The following is a 20,365-nucleotide window of genomic DNA, read 5'->3' as shown; positions in this document are numbered from 1 at the left end:
CTGTCCCACCCCCATTAAGTTTTATTTGATGCAAGAACAAAGGGCTCAAACCCAAATGGCCCCTGCACTACCTAACTTGCTCAAAAAATTATTTAGCACTCTCAGAATATTAGATGTGCAACAAAAGCATTATACAAAATGGTATTAAAAAACCCAATCACAATAGAAAAAAATCCTCTTACGAGTAGCAGCTTCACTTTTCTTCCTGCTTTCACAGAGTGGATCCAGCAGATCAAAAGCTTAAAAGACATAGAATCCATTTCAGCTACACCTATGTTCACTTCAACAATCAGATGACAGCATTCTGTTTCCACACAACCTACCCACAACAAGCATCTTGGTTTCATTTTGGCTACGACAACTAGCTGATTATCAGAGTAATTCAGCAACCGACAATATGAAAGCCAAGGCACAAGCAGATACCGGGAAATATGTTGTACTGTGCGTCTGAGAATTTGAGATATTTTAAGACTGAATCAACAACTTAGTTAGTAAATGTAGCACCTTTCCTTACAAGAACACGTGAAGAGAATCCCTATTACATGTTTCATCAAAGTGAATTCCAATGGCATTCCCCTCTTTATTTTATATACAATATATATATATATATATATTTAAAAACTGCACATTCAATTTCTTCATTCTTCTTGGCGAACAAACTCTTCGTAGTTCAACACAAATAGATCAACTTTACACAAAAAGCAGTCATTCACAATTTAGCAAAGTTTCCATCCTCCAGTGTAATCCTTCATTTCACTAATGAGTTACTTCAGTTTTAGTTCAAACAGTCTTGCATTATCAGTTTAAGGCTCTTTTTTTTAAAAAAAGGGAGGGGAACAAACACTCATGTTAAGTCTTTAGATTGTCTTTTTCTATTCTTCATTATGCAAATTATCACACACTAATCAGATTTTGTTTTGACCCTTTTGCTTCTGCTGGCTGGATTTTTGTAGTGTCTTGTCGAGGCAGTCCATACAGGTATATTGAGATGCATACAAGGAGGGCACCGAGAGAGAAGGTGATGGCTAAAGAGGAAAACATAAAAGCACATGGTTTAAAACACACTGATCCAAACAGAAACTCTAGAATACTTTTTTAATATGAAACTCGTTATCAGATTGCTGTGTACTTCATATTTAAGTTCACCTTTATGCTTCACCACATCTGGCAATAATAATAGATGCTGCCATCTTTGAAATGTTAACCTTTGCTGATTTGTTTGTGGGCCGACAACATCAGATTATAATACTATACAATAATACAATTAGCTGACAACAGTTATTCAAGCCCGCGCCAAAGGAGCGCCACCTAAGATTGTGGACAATGGCCAAAAGCAACGTACTTATCTGTAAGCCAAAGAGGAGGACCGAGGCAACGGTAGAGAGAACGATGGCGGCGGCTGCAGAAAAACCTTTCATAATGTTGTCGGTGTACTTAACAACAACTGAAGTGTAGAGACCTCCAACGCTGGAAAGGACTAGACAGCAAAAGGAGATATCCCTGTTAATGAAGTGTCTGACATCTTTTTCTTATTTACCATAGAATAAGACAATAGCTTTTTGAAGGATGGAAGATACTGTCCATTTGGGACATGTATCACAACCTCAGAGGATTAAATTTGTGTTCCAGGTGGCATACCCTTGTTCCATGGTACACCAAACCTGGTATTAGTCTATACCTATTAGGTTGCACCAGCAATGCTGTTTACATCCCTACATATCAAGGAAAAAGGCTTGTTTACATCTTGGCTTATTCTCTGAATGGCACCAGCGTGACTAACCTGCCCTACCTGACAGGACCTGCATTTCTTATGCTACCCAAAGTCCCTTTGGAAAGCCAGCACAGCAGTTAGTCTTAACCTTGAATACTTATTTCTTTGTAACCCAGGGAATAAGGCCTGTCTCTTCCCATATCCCTCATGCAGTCTAGCTGATAGTCACCCCAAGATTCTTAAGTTCTTGCCAGTATTCAGGAGAGAACTGGTCAGACTCCCCTGGAAAGTGCATGCTTCTGAATTATTTCCTGCAGGACAGTAGACCACTGAATTTAATTTGCTGTGCTCAGTGATGTCTCTGCCCCATAATTTCCCCAAGCTGATCTCATACACCCTGGCCCCAGCTTGAAGAAGAAAAAAGTAGAACTGAAGATAAAAGACAATCAGATACTTACAGATGACAAACCAGACGTATCGCGTATAGCCATAAAAGAAGCCCTTTTCCATTACATTAGCGCCATCAGACATGTAGACACCAGCCAAGGTCACTACGATCCCAGAGAGGTACAGCTGAATGTTCCTGACCCATAAAGATGTATCTGAACTCTTCAGCACTTTCTCAAAATATACCCCTGAAAGGGGAAGAGAAGGGAGAGGTGAATTTACCGCACACCACAGAGATCAGAAACCCAGGGTCAACTTGCACCACCTTCCCACCGTGCAAGTTTGTGGAAGAGGTGATGCTGAGGTGGGGAACAGCTACAGCAGCCTTCCCCAACCTGATGCCCTCCAACAGGTGTTGTCACCTGAGTCCCATTAGCCCTAACAGGTAGAGCTGATGCTCAAGAGATTATAGGAGTTGTCTTACGAAAGAGACCTAGGCTGGGCAGACCTGAGCTATGACATAGGTCGCATCTACAATGTACACTTAAAGCACTCTTACACCACTCTTAACGGTTTTGGTTTCCCCCAAAGGCTCCTGGGCACTGGGTTTGTTCAGGGTGCTGGGAATTGTAGCTGTGCAACAAACATCTTACATGTTACAGGTAGGTAGCTGTGTTGGTCTGACGTAGTTGAAACAAAAAATAAAAAAAAATCCTTCCAGTAGCACCTTAGAGACCAACTAAGTTTGTCATTGGTATGAGCTTTCGTGTGCATGCATGAAGAACATGAAGAAGTGTGCATGCACACGAAAGCTCATACCTATGACAAACTTAGTTGGTCTCTAAGGTGCTACTGGAAGAAACATATTACAGTTCTCAGGATTCTTTGGGAGAAGCAACGGCCGCTAAAGTGGTATAAAAAGATAAAGGTAAAGGACCCCTGACAGTTAAGTCCAGTCGCAAACGACTGGGATTGCGGTGCTCATCTCGCTTTACTGGCCGAGGCAGCCAGCATTTGTCTGCAGACAGTTTTTCCGGGTCATGTGGCCAGCATGACTAAACCGCTTCTGGCAAAACCAGAGCAGTGCACAGAAACACCTTTTACCTTCCCACTGGGGTGGGACCTATTTATCTGCTTGCACCTTGATGTGCTTTCGAACTGCTAGGTTGGCAGGAGCTGGGACCGAACAACGGGAGCTCACCCCGTCGTGGGGATTTGAACCGCCAACCTTCCAATCAGCAAGCCCAAGGCTCAGTGGTTTACACTACAGCGCCACCCGCGTCCCAAAAGTGGTATAAGAGTGCTTTAAATGTATGGCGTGGATGTGACCCAAGACACTTCCCAGAGCTTCTCCCATGTTACCTGAGAAGGATGGGAAGGAGCTGTGCTATGGTGTTTTCTAAGCTGGCAAGGTAAAGGAAGAGGGGGCCTTCACTGTCGGACTAGCCACAGTCACAGATAAATTCCTGCTACTTGAAGATAACTTTAACCACAAGGTTTTACCTGCAAATCCTGAACATAAAACAGCAATGGCTATCGCACCGAAGCCTATCAATGGGCTCTGCTCCATCTAAAGAACAAATAAAACCAGAGGAAGTTTATTTATAGCTGCAGTCACTTCCAGAAGCCAAGCCAGATCGTTCATTTACTGCAACAACAAAAGATGACTTAGGCCATCTGGCAACATCTGCCAGTGCTATGCAAGCAGCACTACAGAATTTGACTCCCTGTGTGCTCAATTGTCTCTGGGGAAAAGAGAGTGAGAGCCAATGTAGCACAGGCGGTCATCCACTCGCTTAACAGAGCTTCTCCTTTCCTCTCCTGCTAATTCAACCAGCTGCTGCAGGATACTACAACTTAGCTAATTCTTGAAATGCAATGAGGGCATTCATTCATTCACTTACTTACTTACATTTATATACTACCCTTTCTCCCAGAGGAGCGTACGGTGCCAAACAAGTGCTAAAACAGTGAAAAAACAAAATCCAAAGAATATCTTTAAAATGGTTCCAATACAGATGCAGACTGGGAAAGGTCTCAACTTGTTGAAGGCCTTCAGTAGGCACCAAAAAGGCAACAGAGACAGTGCCTGTCTCATATTCAAAGGGAGGGGCTTCCGAAAGGCAGATGCAAACACACAGAAGGCCCAATTCCTACAGTGTGGAAAGGACATCCTGATTAAGATGGAAGCTGCGGTAGAGCAGGGGTCCCCAAACTAATGCCTGGGGGCCGGATGCGGCCCAATCGCCTTCTAAATCCGGCCCGCGGATGGTCCAGGAATCAGCATGTTTTTATATGAGTAGAATGTAAAATGCACCTCTGGGTTATTTGTGGGGCATAGGAATGCGTTCATATTTTTTTTCAAAATATAGTCCAGCCCCCCACAAGGTCTGAAGGACAGTAGACCGGTCCCCTGCTGAAAAAGTTTGCTGACCCCTTCAGTAGAGCAACATCTGGAGGGCTGCAATTAATCCACCCCTGCAGTAAACTCTTCCACGATGCCCTTAGGGTAAGATTATGCAACTTAATGCACAAGCAACTTATTTCAGAGAGCAGGTATGGAAAAAGGCTCCCAGTGATCAACTTTACCTGGACTTTTGTGGCCTGAGCTGGCTTCCACTGAACAAGTGTGACTCCACCACACAACATGAAGACTGAGAACCACTGCAGTCTGCTGAGAGAGCGGTTCAGCATCAAGACTGTACATAAAGCAGTACATGGGATCTTTAACTGATAGGTCACCTAGGAAGCCAGAAAGAAAGGGCATGTTTCATTTAGCTATGGGCAAGGTATTAGGAAAAGGGCAGAAAGACAATGTGTTTAATATCTAACCTACTCTATTTAATAACAACAATATAACACAACCGTTATAACAACAATGTAATACAACAAAACATCAAGAAGAATTTTCTGACAGTAAAAGCTGTTTGACAGTGGAACAGACTCCCTCGGGAGGTTGTGGACTCTCCTTCCTTTGAGGTTTCTAAGCAGAGATTGGAATCTTTAGTTGAGATTCCTGCATTGTGGAGCGTGGTGGACTAGATGACCCATCCAACATCATTACTTGGTTCATGTAAGGAATGTTATGTTAATGGCAGGATCTTCATTAGTGAACAATCCCCTTCCTCTCAGGAAAGAGTTACACGCACAGGATGACTTTTCCCTTCCATGACTTGCAGCTGAAAGTGTGAACCATTTTCCATTGAAAAGATAATGCGTCTGAATTCCTATCAAACAATGCAGAAGTTCTGTTTGGGGTGTTCCATTTGTGACAGCTGCTTCACACACACAACCTGTCGCTCGATGTTGAAGCCACCAGTTGATGGGCACACTTGCACGAGCTCATCCATAATAGCTCAGGGATGGGGAACATTTGCCAGCCTGAGGGCCACATTCCCCTCTGGACAATGCTTCAGGGGCCACATGCCAGTGGTGGGCATAGAAACTAATGTTTATTTCTTTCTGTTGCCTGGTCTATGACTGCAATAAAGACTGAGTGATGGAATATTAATTTAACCTTTGTACTGTAGGCGTATGTAAGGGGAAGGGCTTATAGAGAAGAGCCCCCGCCCCTCATCAGAAGCAGCCCATCTCCAAGCAGTCATGAAAGCGAAGGGGCAGATGAGGAAAGTCAGGAGACAGAAAGGGAGTGCCAGACCTCTTGCAACATCCAAGAGCCCCTGCTCCACAGGCAGGAAGAGAGGGAAAGGGAGAGAGAGAGGAGAGGAATCAGGCAGACCGCAGACCCCCCCCCCCCCCGGACACCGGAATTGAGGAGGAGGAGAAAAGGGAGGAGATTCACTGCTTTTATGTTGGTCCAAATCGCGGAAGGGGGCAGTGCCGGATTCTGATTCGGAATGAGGATGCATGAAACCAACACCTTGCTACACTGTAAATAATGTGCACTAATAAAGACTTTTGAAAGACAAGCATGTGGAAGGTCGTTACTCAGGAGTAGTCACAACAACCTTGACAGCGTGTTTCCAGGCACATTAAAAATCTCTCTCTCCCAGACAAGCACAAAGAGTGGTCAGAGTGCCGGGGCTCATTCTAAGCAGGCAAGAACACTCACAATGGCTACAAAGGAGGACCAATGAGGAGTGTGGCCTGGTAAGGTTAGGGAGTCTGCATCTAGCTTCCAAACATCAACCATTACCTGGTAAACGGCTGCATCCAAATTGCTAAGAGCCAGGAAGGCCATGTTGTTCTGGATGGCGTAGACGAGAGACGGGACACTTAATTTGAGTAGCTCTTTAGGGCTGCCCAAGACATTTTCTTTTAAAGATGTCAATAGTTTACCCGGGCTTCCAGTCTCTCTGGAAAATGTTTAAAAAAGAAGAATCTCTGAGCACAAATATGACTGTAGCTGCTTGACAATAGTACAGCAGAACAAGAACAATCCAGAAGTAGCCCAACAGAGAGGCCTAGCCTCACAACCTCTCAGCTGCCAGGATGAGCTTGTCAATAACACCCGCTTCCTATCCTGTATCAAAAAAAGAGAAAAGCAGAAGCCAGCTAGAGCAAGGAGAGTCGTGCTGACTGAGTCTCCTGGAAAGCTTAAGATTCACATTCTTCCTCCATCCGCAAGGCAAACAAAGGCTGTAACCGCCTTGAGGGTGACAGAATGCAAACCAGACATTCCAGTTGGCAGTGCTGGAATGAAGACAACATTTGGTTGGGTTGGTTGGTTTTAAAACTTCCTCTAAATGTTGCAGTAAGGCAGATTTTTAAAAGTACAGTAGTTAATTAATTAAATTTATGTATCACCCTTTACATACCATTTCAAGGCACCATAAAAACACCAGAAGCTTTGCAGCTGTCCTCTGATGGGGCTCATCGGGTAGGGTTGCCATATTTCAAAAAGTGAGCTTTTTTGGCAAAGTTCTTGAGCTTTTTATAAAAATGAAATTTTTTATTATTATTATAAATGAAATTTGCCAAAATTTATACTTCCAACATAGGCTGCCTTACGTCTGGTTTTTTCCAGACATTTAAGTGATTTCCGCCTGGACACTGTTTATGGGGCCCAAATACTGGCTATGTCCGGGAAATTCTGGACATATGGCAACTCTACATTAGGTGAATCTCAGGATTTTTATCTTATACGTACACCACTTTGCTGGCTTCATTTTGGCCACCTGAGATGTCAGCAGTCCTGTTCCTGCTGCAAAAATGAACAGCTTTGCACATGCATTTTATCCGCCTCCGTGATTTTGTAGCGTATGCAACAACAACAACAACAACAACAACAACAACAAAGGGGGGGGAGGCAGAGGAACACTGTCTTTACTCCTGTGCATGTGAAATTACCCCTGTATGAGAACCAGATCTGGGAGAACAAAAGCCTGTACATGGGCATTGTATATACACTTATGTACAGGAAAATGGCAAAATACACAATCTCACAAAATCCAGTACAGTATGACACGTCACCAAATATTGTGAAACAGCAAGAAAGCTGTTTCCCCTTAAATCTACCTCCTGTGACTAAAATGAGGGCAGCCTCTTCGTGTCAATGCTATCTCCATATTTTAAAAGTCCAAACCATTGCTTGTGACTTGCTTGTTTAAACTATTCCTGCCAGGGAAGTTGGGCTTTCCTGGGACCCAATTTCAAGAATCCATGTCATTTCTGAATTTGATAGGATAGTAATTATGTATTTGGAGTCAGCACAGCATGAAATGTCTTTTTTTCCCCATTTTGCCCTCATAATTACAGGGTGACTAAAGTGATTATGCAGCTGAAACCAGGCCTCAGAAAAGATACTCATAACTAGTGACCTACTTTTTGCCCCTCGAGACTCAACTCTGGGATCTAGCAGTGTTAAGGAGAAGATTGCTTTACTCTGAACACAGAGAACTCATATCAGCCCCCACCGTTCTAATGTGTGCTTCTCAGCTGACTTTACAAAGGAAGCGAATGGGATACAACTGCAAGAGAAGGGGAATAAAGCATTTACTCATATTGGATTACATCTGTTGGAAAGTAGAGGTGAGGGCGGCAAAGACAACTGCAGGAGAAGAGATTAAGTCTGACTGACTGCTGGCTTATTCAAAAAGGCAAACTGGTTTTTATTCAAAAAGACAAATGCTGAATGCAGACATACAGTTCAACCAAGGTTAGCACAAACCAGAGGTTATATCAGCCTGCAGAACTAAACTCTCTCCCAGGTTCTGTCCCAGATTCTGGGGTGGACAACTTCTACCCCATTGGCCAACCTTTGCCCTCCAGGGATTCAATTTTGGCCTTAGAGGCAGTTTTTCCCAAAACGACACTCACCTGCTTGTCTCATACCTGACATGACCTGTGTTGTCAGGTGGGGCGGATAGAGGCACAGCTGCCAATTCATATTTGGGAGCCTTAACATGCGTTCCTGATTGCGCATTGGCAAAAGATGAATCTGATTTTGACTCTACCGCCCATCACTTGTTGGATAAGGCTGTGCTTTACTGAGCTCCCTGCGGGGATTTCACCCACACACCCAATGCCTGCAAAAAGCTGGTGGGTGGTAAAGCCAAAGCCTCGGGCACTTTAAAGCACCATCATTGTGACCTCAGGTAATTGACAGGTGGGTGGCCCCACCCACCATGACAGAACCAAGACAAAGATTAGCAAACCCACTTCAGGACAGAAATTCTACATTGCAATTTGCAGTCTATACTTAACCATGATTGAAGTCAGCAGTGGGGTAACCTGTGACCTTCCAGCTGTTGCTGGTCTACAACTCCCATCAGCCTCTGCCAGAATGACCAATGGCCAGGGATTATGGGAGCTGGAGGGCCAAAGGTGCAAAGCATGTTACCCTTGCTGCAGAGCATGTTACTGAATAAGCTAGAGCAGGCATCCCCAAACTTCGGCCCTCCAGATGTTTTGGACTACAATTCCCATCTTCCCCAACCACTGGTCCTGTTAGCTAGGGATCATGGGAGTTGTAGGCCAAAACATCTGGAGGGCCGCAGTTTGGGGATGCCTGAGCTAGAGTTTCATAAACAACCTTTATAAACTCACAGATTTTGGGAAATATTGAGGTTCTGAGAGACAGAGAGGCTAGGGAAATTCCTACCCAAGGCTACACCACTGTAGTGTACCATGTTACAATATACAGCAAGAACAGTGACTTACTGAAAGTGCCCAAGCATTCTACCATGAGGCTCAAGGCCAGCTCTACCATTACCAAGATGAGGCAGCAGGTCTGGGGTCCCATTAAAACACAAATAAGAGTCAATTATTCATATGTTACCAGCATGGGGGAGAAGCCATTTGAATACCGTAGCTTCTGTGTAGGCTAAAAGAAGTAATAGGTGCCCTGTGATTGAGAATCCTTCCAGAACATCATAGGCATATTTGAAGGAGGACAGGTCAACATTGTTCAGAGGATTGCTTCTGATCCTTAAATACCGCCTTAGTGAGAATACAAATTCTTCTTGAATGACTCTGAAGACTCCTGCCTACACCAACCCAGAAACCTGCCAGCCAAGCATCCATACTTAATTTACACAGACTTCTGAACCTTATCCAAAGCAATGAACTCAAGGCAGAGACACCTATTCATAAAAGAGATTAGGAAACTAAAATGGTGGGTGGTTTTCACTTGTTTAAAAACCAATCTTTTCGAGAAGGACTCCTCTGATACCACCTGCTCACAGAAGCCTAACACAGTCCACATGAACCATAGCAAGAAACAAAACAAGGAAAATAAAAGAAACAGAAAAAGAGCAAATACCCTATTCCAATTTACTCATCGACATTTATACTTACTTTGCTAAAATGCCCAAACTTAGGAATAGCTTGATAACTTCTGTAATGCAAACAGCTGTAGTCGAAAAGTATAAAACTGTTTCTGTTGTTCTCGTGTATCGCAAAGCTACTGTATATGTTGCAGCCACCAAGGTCATCACCGTCAAGCAGTACAACTTAAAAAGCAAGCTGACATTTTCTGAAAAACAAAAGCATCGCTCTATTGGACATGAGAAGTGAACCACCTTGACAGCTACAGTGAAGTTACATTTGCTGTTTGGTCCTTAGAAAACAGGTTTTAAAACAGGAGCATTCTATATTCAAAAAGCTATGGCAGGCCTGCTGTAGAAACATTACGGTTAACCATTACAAGGATTTGCACCCAAAACTTGCGGGTGACTTTGTTGGTGGTGCCACCACTAGGGGATGCCTTGTTGGCACTGATTTATGATAGGGCCTTCTTGGTGGTGGTTTCCTCAATTGTGGAAAACCCTCCCTGGTGAGGCACATCTGTCTCCTTCACAAATAAGTTTCAGGAGGAACTTTAAAATGTTCCTGTTTACCAAGGCATTTGATGGCCAAAAGATACTGTTCCTGGCAACTCTGAAATAAGGCTATGTTACTGCTTTCATATGTTTTTAATTGGTTTGGGATGTTTTGAACATGTTTTATTTTTAACTGCATTGGTTTATCACTAGTGTGTTTGTCCTGGGCTCCTTTGGGAGGGAGGGATATACATTTAATTAATTGTTTAATTGATAAGCATTAACTGATTGATTGATTGATTAGCATGCCAAAGTAGCCCTGCTCATCCCCTGTCAGAAGGGCTAATGTGGGGCCAGGGCTCAAAGGCCCTTCAAACTGGTGCGGGAGAGTGCCTTATCGCACTCTTGGCTCTCTAGATCAGAGGTTTCCAAACTTTTCATGTTGGTGGAACACTTTTTAGATATGCATCATTTCGTGACACAGTAATTCAGTTTTATTAGCAAACTGGAGGTTAAATTAACCCCTTTCCAGCCCAGAGAGGAGGGTGGGGAGTGTTCGCGTGACACACTGCAGCAGACACACTAACATGTCACGACACAGAGTTTGGAAAGCTCTGGTCTAGATAATTGTAGGCTATTTTCAAAATGGTACCTCATCTGGCACCTATAACTCTTCTTGAAACCAAAGGCCAACAGAAATACAGTAAATGAAATTATTTCCACATACTGGTTTTAGCATCAGCAAATAAGAAGCTACTAATCAAGGAACTTCAGATTCTTCATAAGATGTATAGTAGAACAGCCATCATCTAGTCCAGGCATCCCCAAACTTCGGCCCTCCAGATGTTTTGGACTACAATTCCCATCTTCCCCAACCACTGGTCCTGTTAGCTAGGGATCATGGGAGTTGTAGGCCAAAACATCTGGAGGGCCGCAGTTTGGGGGTGCCTGATCTAGTCTCTGGCCACCAAAAATAACATAGTTACAGTTGAATTGGACTGTTGATTAAACAATTTATCTTTAACTGTATAAACCAGGCATCCCCAAACTGCGGCCCTCCAGATGTTTTGGCCTACAACTCCCATGATCCCTAGCTAACAGGACTAGTGGTCAGGGATGATGGGAATTGTAGTCCAAAACATCTGGAGGGCCGAAGTTTGGGGATCCTTGGTATAAACCTTTATTTCGTTATTAACTCAACAGTGAATGCATTAATCATTACACCATATTCTGATATGACTGGGAATTACTAAATCCTGTTACTCATACACCTTGACTGTGTAAACATCCCTGCAAGGTACAAGTAATACATGCACTGTTGCACTAATTTAAACTGAGTACATCCTGAGTAATTTAAATTGAGTACAATATAACTCTATTTCCTTCAGCCTAATTCAGGTGTATATCAAACTAAATGCAAACAGCAGAATTATCTGCAAAAGATGCAATTATCACTGTGTGGGGAAAGCAGATTCCTCTCTCATCCTAGAAACCCAGGGCCATCCAAGGAAGCTGAATGTTGGAAGCTTCAGGGCAGACAAAAGAAAGTACTTCTTCAGGCAGCACATATATAGTTAAACTTTGGAATTTGGTCTCACAAGATGTAGTGATGGTCACCATCTCAGATTGCTTTTTTAAAAAAAAGAACAGGCAAATTCATGGAGGATAAACCCATCAATGGGACGCAGGTGGCGCTGTGGGTTAAACCACTGAGCCTAGGGCTTGCCGATTGGAAGGTCGGCGGTTGCCCGGTCCCAGCTCCTGCCAACCTAGCAGTTCAAACAGGGCCGTCTTAAGCACCTTTGGCGCCCTGGTGTGACGGATCCCGCCGCCGCCCCGTTTTCCAGCGCGACGGGTGGGTGGGTGGCCGGGCTCAGCGTGCAGCGCGGTCGCCGAGGGCGCTGCTGTGTGACGGGCGGGCTGGCGGGCTTGCTGCGCGGCCGGCGGGTGGGCAGGCACGGCTGCGTGACGCCCCCCCTGGCGGGCCGGCGCCATGGCGCCCTGCGCCACCCAGCCTGGCCGTAGAGCTGGCCCTGAGTTCAAAAGCACGTCAAAGTGCAAGTAGATAAATAGCAGGAATAGCTACAGCAGGAAGGTAAACAGCGTTTCCCTGTGGTGCTCTGGTTCGCCAGAAGTGGCATTGTCATGGAAGCTGTACGCTGGATCCCTTGGCCAATAACGCGAGATGAGCGCCGCAACCCCAGAGTCGGTCACGACTGGACCTGATGGTCAAGGGTCCCTTTACCTTTACCTAAACCTATCAATGGCTATTGTACCTCCACTGTAGAAGGCACTATTCCTCTGAATTTCAGTTACTGGGAATCTTGAGAAGAGTGCTGCCGCCCTCAGCTCCTACCTGCAGGCTAGCCATAGGCATCTGGTTGGCCTCTGTGAGAACAAGATGTTGGACTAGATGGGCCATTGGTGTGATCCAACAGAGATCATCTAACGTCCTTATAACAACGCACACACAAAAGTGCTATGCGTAAAGAAGTCTATTTGGCCCAATTTTTCAGAAACGGGAGAAAGCACGTTTCTAACACCACAACGATAGGCAAGCCACTTCTTTGCATTACAATTTCATGTATCCCTAGATGCATTTATTTTCTAATGTGAAAACCTCTCTCCTAGCATTTCAGACCGATTAATACATACGCATGGATCTAGAGAAAGAGCTTGCCTTCTAGACCAGGGTCATTGCACAAGAACAGCTATTATAATAGGTTGCCAAGTGAGTGACACGGAGCATCATCAGACACCGTTTGCATGAAAGGATGATGCGAGAAGCGGCTAAAGGTTTCCAAGTCTGTGTTCACAGACGAAGTCAGCGATATTTCCATGCTCGGAGGGAGCTTCAAGGGGGGACTATTCTTTCGCCTAAGCAACCTGAAGCAGAGGGAATGGGGAGCGGAAATTCGTTGTGATTAACATTTTGGGTTCAACCCCCACAAATCCTGCCAGCGGCCCTGGCGAGACCCCGACATGCCAATGTCTTTAAAGAGGGAGGAAGCATTATCTTCCATCGAGGAACCTTAGACTATTTCGCCTCCTTAACACAAGAGCAGAGAGACCCCCCTGAGCGAGAGCCGCTTCCTAGCAGAGCAGCCAGGCAGCCGGGCCGGGTTTGTTGCCCCCGGAGTCCCCGGTGCCAGTCACCTCCGCGCCCGCGTTATCAGGCAGGTCTCCAAACTCCCCCACCCCACCCCACCCCACCCCCACTTCACATCCCACCCCTGCCTTCCAAGTAACAAGACGACGCCTGGCTATTTGCCTCAGTAGAACGGACTGTTCCATTGACGCATAACGGGGAGAACGGCAACGGCGGCGGTGGCAGGGTGCCTCTCACTCACCTTTCGGAAGCGCCATGGTATCCAAAAGGAATCCGTCTCCGCAAGCGCTCAAGCCCGCCCCGCCAAGCCTCCCAGTATACGAGAGACAGCAACCGTCGGAGGCTAGAGCGGACCAGCCGCTCTATGGTTGGAGCGCAGGATGACTCGTTACTTCCGCCGGAAGCCATGGGAATGTCCTCAGGAGGGGGAATCGCGCGGGTTCGCGCGCAGCCTGCTGCGGTTTAAAACGTTACATGAGTTCATAGTGGATACTTTCACGTATATAGCACGTTACTTTGCACTACGGTATCATATGTACGCGCTATTAATTTGTGACTTATATATAAGTAGTGATGTATGGAAGTGAGAGCTGGACCATAAAGAAGAATTTTTTTTAACAAATATGTAAAGAAAACCACAATTTTTTATCAAAGGTTTGTCAGTGCCAATGAAAACTAATACCAGATGAGTAGAAAAATAACCTATCCATGTGACGCTGAAACAAAAACCTTGCACATCCACTATGTAAAAGAATGAAAGTCTACTTATCCCCCTTCTCTCCCCCCCCCCACCTTATACTGCATGCAGCAGAGCTTTCCAAACTTTTCATGTTGGTGACACACTTTTTAGACATGCATCATTTTGCAGCAGAGTAATTCAGTTTTGCATCATTTCGCGATGCAGTAATTCAGTTTCCCTAGCAAAACAGATTTTAAACTAACTCCAGCCCCAGGAGGAATGTGGGGAGCATTTGTAAGACACACCTACACACTGCAGCCGACACACTAATGTGTCACGACACACCGTTTGGAAAGCGTATAGGGCATTAAAGTCTCACATTGCATATAAATGATCTGAAGAAAGGACTTTTATGATCTGAAAACAGAGACGATGTATGCACTTTTTTGGTAACCCAAGAAAATCTTTAATAAAAACAAAGAATGAAGTTGCAAGCCTCTATGGGGAAGACAAAATTCCCACTCTGCGCTTGCCACCAAAGGTGCTCCTGAGGTGCTGCAGTTATTGCTGAGGGTATTTTGTCATTACAGAGACTGCTAACCTTTGAGGTCGTGGCTGTTTATTTCACCAGGGTCGAAAGGGCCCTCCCTGCTGGACGTTGGTCGAAGAGCAAGGGAGGCCATGCTAGAGAATGAGGGGAACGTGGCCTCTCTGGGTAAGGAGCTTCCTTCCTCCCTGCAAGAGTCTGAAGCCGTCCTTCCGGGACATTTTCTTGTCATGTTGCTTTTGGGGAGGAAGGGTATTTGGGGAGCAGGTTTGGTGCACGAGAGCTGCAAATGTACTTTATTCCAAATGCCTTGCATTTTGATCCCACCTTTTCCCCCTCCAAGGAGCTCAAGGTGGGCTACACGGGTCTCCCCCTCAATTAATCCCCACAACAAACCCCGGACAGCCTCGGCCCAGTATACCTGAAAAAGCCTCTCCAGCCCCATTGGTCAGCCCGGACACTGAGGCCCACCTCCTCCGAGGGTCTTCTGCCAATTCCCTCACCACGAGAAGCAAAGTTACAGGGAAGCAGGCAGAGGGAGCCTTCTTGGTAGTGGCGCCCTCTCTGTGGAACGCCTTCCCACCAGATGTCAAGGAAATAAATATAACCTTTAGAAGACGTTTGAATGCAGCCCTGTATCAGGAAGTTTTTATGTTTGATATTTTATTATGCTTTTATATGTGCTGGAAGCTGCACAGAGTGGATGGGGCAACCCAGTCAGATGGGTGGGGTAGAAATAAGAAAGTAGTAGTAGTAAGCTAGCATAGGTGTAGAGACTTGTGTGAGGTAGGATTCTGTGTAAAATTAAATATTTTGGATGGGCAGGGAATAACAACAGCAACAATCTCTGTGAGGTAGGCTAGCCCTGAGGGAATGACTGGACAAATATTTCCCGATGAGTTTCATGGCTGAGGCGGGATTTGAACCCAGGTCTCCAACGTTCTAGTCTTGCACTTTAACCACTGTGCTGCACTTTAGCTGTGTAAAATGAGTTTACTGGCGTGTGATGGACGCCATCCAGGTTCCTTCCCTGGGGTCCTGGCAGTACTGTCCCGAACCCCCACCCCCCAGACATCTTCAGTAGTCCTCCCTCAACCTTCCGACACAGAGCGAAGGACCACCTTCCCCCCCCCCCCAAACATCCAGCCCCCTAACCCAAGCTGTTTAGTTACGGGTTCTCCTTCTCCAGAAATGTTTGAGGGAGCTTTGGATGAACAGCCATTGGAGATGGTTTGGGCCATGAGGCAGAATGCTTGCTTCTCCTCACTTCTTCTTCTTCCTCCTCCTCCTCTTCTTCCTTCTTCTCACTTCTTTCCCGCGTAGCCCTGCTGCTTCCCAAGACGAGCCTCGTCCCCAGCGCAGAGCAAACAGAAGAGTCCAGGCCCCCACAATATCAGATCTCAGACGGAACAGGAGCTGCCATTTCGGACACCAGCTCAGGTGAGGCGGTTTGGGTGGGATGACGAGTCGTTTCAGAGTTTCTCCTCCATTGATGGGAATTGGCAAGAAACATGTTCTCTGTTACTTCATCAACAAAATAAATAAAAATAGCTCTTCCACTGGTTATACCATATGCAGTGGTGAGCGGGGAGAGAAGTGGTATGACCTCCATCTCTCATGCATCATCTGTCTAACCATCTCAGGTTGGATTCTGAGGCTACTTCTCTGCCATCTTCTAACCCTGATTCCGCTTTGTTCACTCTCAGCAGGAAACTTGAGGAGGAAACATTTCAGCCCAGAGTATGGCCGATGCTTTGCCTTCAGATTGGCTCTTGCCAGACACCAGAGAATCCACACAGGGGAGAAGATCCAGGAAAACTCTGAGAGCGGGGAATGTTTGGGTCAGAATTCAGAGCTTGCGAGCCATTTGGAAACCCCCAAGTCTTCGGAGTTCAGGAAGGTTCTTGTTCGTCAGCCCATCGTTCTGATCCACCAGAACATCCATACAGGAGGAGATAACTCATATCGCTGTTTGGAGTGTGGGGAAGGTTTTTCCCAACTTTCAGATTTTGTGAAACATGAAAGAGGCCACATGGGAGAAAAACACTGCAGATATGGCGAGAGTAGGATCGGGTTCCCCAAGAGATCACAGCTTTGTGAACACTGTAAAGTCCACACAGGAGAGAAGCCCCACAAATGCAGTGTGTGTGGGTTATGCTTTTCTGTTAGGTCAAAACTTGTTAACCATCAGCGAACGCACACTGGAGAAAAACCCTATAAATGCCTGGAGTGTGGGAAATCATTTGCTCACAAGTCAGGCCTTGTAACCCATCAGAGAACCCACACAGGAGAATGGCCCCAAAAGTGCCTGGAGTGTGGAAAATGTTTCCCCTCAAAAACAAATCTCAGGCGACACCAGAGAATCCACACAGGAGAGAAGCCCTATGAATGTAGAGTGTGTGGGAAATGTTTTTATGAGAAGGCTGTCCTTCTGAGGCATCAGACTGTTCACACTGGAGAGATGCCCCATAAATGTGTGGAGTGTGGGAAAAGCTTTATTTCAGCATCGGAACTTGTAATCCACCGGAGAATCCACACAGGGGAGAAACCGTATGAATGTGTGGAGTGTGGGAGACGGTTTTCCCAGAAACAGCACCTCCCCAGACATCAGAAGGTGCATACGGGAGAGAAACCCTACAGATGCATGGAGTGTGGGAAATGCTTTGCTAGCCTATCAGAGCTTCGTGTACATGAAAGGATACACACAGGAATGAGACCATATGAATGTGGAGAGTGTGGGAAATGTTTTTCTGTTTCATCAGGCCTTACTGTTCATAGGCGAGTCCACACAGGAGAAAAGCCACATAAATGTTTGGACTGTGGAATGTCATTTACTTTAGCACATCGTCTTAGGGGGCACCAGAGAATCCACACTGGGGAGAAACCCTACAAATGCACCAAGTGTGGAAAATGCTTTTCCCAGAAACAACACCTCAAGCGGCATGAAAAAATCCACACTGGGGAGAAACCCTACAAATGCACCGAGTGTGGAAAATGCTTTCCCCAGAAATCATACCTTCATGTACACCAGAGAATCCACACAGGAGTGAGGCCATATGAATGTGGAGAGTGTGGGAAATGTTTTTCTGTTTCATCAGGCCTTACTGTTCATAGGAGAGTCCACACAGGAGAAAAGCCACATAAATGTTTAGACTGTGGAATGTCATTTACTTTAGCGCAAAGTCTTAGGGGGCACCAGAGAACCCACACAGGAGAGAAACCCCACAAATGCTTGGAGTGTGGCAAATGTTTTTCAAGGAAAGGCACCCTTGTGAACCACCAGAGAACCCACACAGGAGTGAGGCCATATGAATGTGGAGAATGTGGAAAATGTTTTTCTTTCTCATCAGGCCTTACTGTTCATAGGAGAGTCCACACAGGAGAAAAGCCACATAAATGTTTAGATTGTGGAATGTCATTTACTTTAGCGCAAAATCTTAGGGGGCACCAGAGAACCCACACAGGAGAGAAACCCTATAAATGCATGGAGTGTGAAAAATCATTTTCTCAGAAACAACACCTCAAGCGGCATGAAAAAATCCACACTGGGGAAAAACCCTACATATGCATGGAGTGTGAAAAATGTTTTGCCCACAAATCATACCTTCATGTACACCAGAGAATCCACACAGGAGCGAGGCCATATGAATGTGGCGAGTGTGGGAAATGTTTTTCTTTCTCATCAGGCCTTACTGTTCATAGGAGAGTCCACACAGGAGAAAAGCCACATAAATGTTTAGATTGTGGAATGTCATTTACTTTAGCAGAAAACCTTAGGGGGCACCAGAGAACCCACACAGGAGAGAAACCCCACAAATGCTTGGAGTGTGAAAAATCATTTTCTCAGAAGTCATACCTTGTGATCCATCAGAGGATCCACACAGGAGAAAAACCTTACAAGTGCTTGGAGTGTGGGAAATGTTTTTCTCAGTCAGCACATTTTCGCAGACACCAGAAAGTCCACACAGGAGGAGACCTTCCCAATGTGTAGTGTGTGGGAAATGTGTTTTTCACAGAGTGGAAACCTTCAAAGTAATAAAGAGCATATAAATGTTGGGAGTGCAAGGAATGTTTTCATCAGTCCCTCGTTCTCTCGAGTCCCTCGTTTGAGTTTCGCCAGCGAACGTCGACATTGGCCCGGGGTCTCTGCAGCAAATAATGTAATAGGTTAAAGTCTGGTACAATAACAACCTTGTAAAATATACAGTTTGGGGTTTTCCCCCCTTTACACTGTTTCCGTTTATCTTTTTCTCTCTTATTTACGTCTCACCATGTTTAGCGCATGTATAATTATGTACTTGTTGAACTTGCAATAAAGTTGTGGGTTTTTTAAGTTATACTGCTTACTTGGCTTCTCTTGCTTTGCTTAAATTAATAAGTGTCTTCCTGTTCCTTTGTCGTCACCAAAGAGTACATTGGGGTGGAGAATTCAAAACTGTTTTAAGCCATGAGCAAAATATTCCCTTCGCTCCTCACCTCTAAAACATAGCATTTTTTATCACGAAGGGGGGAAAGCCTCCCAAAACTCCTTTGGAATGTGAAAAATCCTACTTCCTCCCTCCTTTAAAAATTTCATTTGTTGAAAATCAAAGTAGTGCATACAAAAAAACTCCAAGTCAGAAAAACACTGCCAGTGAATTCAGCCTGATGCATTCTCACTTTATGCAAGATAAGTAAGAAAAACAAAATTTAAAAAGGGAATAAAAAACTAATGAGTAAGACTACTAACATACTAAGTACACTGAAGTTCGAATTTCAAAGCATCATAAAGTAAATGTACATTTTCCATTTTGCTCTTGGTATTCCTTTACTGATATTTTTACCATTCTGCTTTGAGGTTTGTTTGTTTTTCGAATGGTCCAGTGGAGGACAACTTTCAGTAAACAAATAAACGAATAAGATCTCCTTGGTTTTGAAAAGTGCCAAATTCCTCTGGTGGCAACCTCGATGGGGGCTTAAGGCAGTTTTACACTGGAAGTGAGTGAGGTTGCTCAGCATCTGCTTCTTTCGCCTCTTGCGAATGAGAAAGGGGATTGCAGAGAAAGCAGTGTTTGGCTAGCTGCAGCAGCCAAAATACTCTTATTTCTATCCCCGCTATTAAAAATGTGTTGGGTGAGTCTTAGCCAGAAGGCAGGACACCACTGTAGCAGCCCAGCTGCATTTTTCCTATCTTGCCTTTTCTCCAAGGGGCTCAGGGCGGCCTCTGGTGCTCTCCGCTTTCATAGCTACCATCACAACCCTGTGAGGTGGGTCAGCTTGAGAGGCCGCCAACAGCCACAGGTCGCTCCCTGATCAGTACCATTTGTTTAGATGGGGGCATGAGACTCTTAATCTCGGGGTCATGGCTTTAAGCCCTCAAGCCACGCTCTTCCACTGACCTCCAGCTTGCTGTAGCAATATAGGGATGACGGGCTGTACTGCCGGGAATATTTTTAAATGTTCAAAAACGCAAAATATTTTCAATGCAAAATGATACCCGATTTAGGAAAAGCCGGGACTTTGGCTATGCCTTTTGTTTCCAAGCAGGAAACACCGGCATTAAAATTCTAGATTTCTTTGCTACTTTACAGTCAGGCCTCAAGGAACCAGAAGCTAAGTATCTTTGGTACAATTGAAGTCATTCAAAATATTTACTAGATGAAATCCAAGTCCAAAGGAAAAGTGAATTTCCCGTCGTCCCCTCAAAAAGAAGGAAAGAAAGGTGTTCAGA

The 20,365-nt window shown here is 45.1% G+C and overlaps 2 protein-coding genes across 2 annotated transcripts; one reads left to right on the top strand and one right to left on the bottom strand.

The window, feature by feature from the left end:
• Positions 1 to 556: 556 nt before the first annotated feature.
• SLC35A1 (solute carrier family 35 member A1) lies at positions 557 to 13,816 on the bottom strand. The gene is made up of 8 exons (XM_035109424.3): positions 13,671 to 13,816; positions 9,857 to 10,034; positions 6,255 to 6,414; positions 4,688 to 4,840; positions 3,602 to 3,668; positions 2,170 to 2,346; positions 1,343 to 1,477; positions 557 to 1,025 (listed from the first exon to the last, which is right to left on the bottom strand). Exons 1-8 carry the CDS (start codon positions 13,684 to 13,686, stop codon positions 895 to 897), a joined length of 1,017 nt encoding a protein of 338 aa, XP_034965315.1. The 5' UTR covers positions 13,687 to 13,816; the 3' UTR covers positions 557 to 894.
• Positions 13,685 to 18,985, top strand: LOC118082762 (uncharacterized). The gene is made up of 4 exons (XM_088666004.1): positions 13,685 to 13,796; positions 14,740 to 14,823; positions 15,979 to 16,095; positions 16,365 to 18,985. Exons 1-4 carry the CDS (start codon positions 13,685 to 13,687, stop codon positions 18,644 to 18,646), a joined length of 2,595 nt encoding a protein of 864 aa, XP_088522130.1. The 3' UTR covers positions 18,647 to 18,985.
• The last annotated feature ends 1,380 nt before the right edge of the window (positions 18,986 to 20,365 follow it).

Source organism: Zootoca vivipara, chromosome 3 (genome assembly GCF_965207765.1).
Source record: "Zootoca vivipara chromosome 3, rZooViv2.hap1.1, whole genome shotgun sequence".
NCBI classification, from domain to species: Eukaryota; Metazoa; Chordata; class Lepidosauria; order Squamata; family Lacertidae; genus Zootoca; species Zootoca vivipara.
This window is presented reverse-complemented; position numbering and strand designations above follow the sequence as displayed.

What these genes read in the sequence shown, in the direction of transcription:
- SLC35A1 (XM_035109424.3), bottom strand. An exon ending in AGTTTGGGCATTTTAGCAAA is followed by an intron (nt 6,415 to 9,856) that starts GTAAGTATAAAT and finishes AACATTTTCCAG; the next exon opens with AGAGACTGGAAGCCCGGGTA. An exon ending in CCTCTTTGGCTTACAGATAA is followed by an intron (nt 1,026 to 1,342) that starts GTACGTTGCTTT and finishes TTTCCTCTTTAG; the next exon opens with CCATCACCTTCTCTCTCGGT.
- LOC118082762 (XM_088666004.1), top strand. Translation starts at nt 13,685, where the DNA reads ATGGTATCCAAAAGGAATCCGTCTCCGCAAGCGCTCAAGCCCGCCCCG. An exon ending in AGCGGACCAGCCGCTCTATG is followed by an intron (nt 13,797 to 14,739) that starts GTTGGAGCGCAG and finishes TTATTTCACCAG; the next exon opens with GGTCGAAAGGGCCCTCCCTG. An exon ending in CATTTCGGACACCAGCTCAG is followed by an intron (nt 16,096 to 16,364) that starts GTGAGGCGGTTT and finishes CACTCTCAGCAG; the next exon opens with GAAACTTGAGGAGGAAACAT.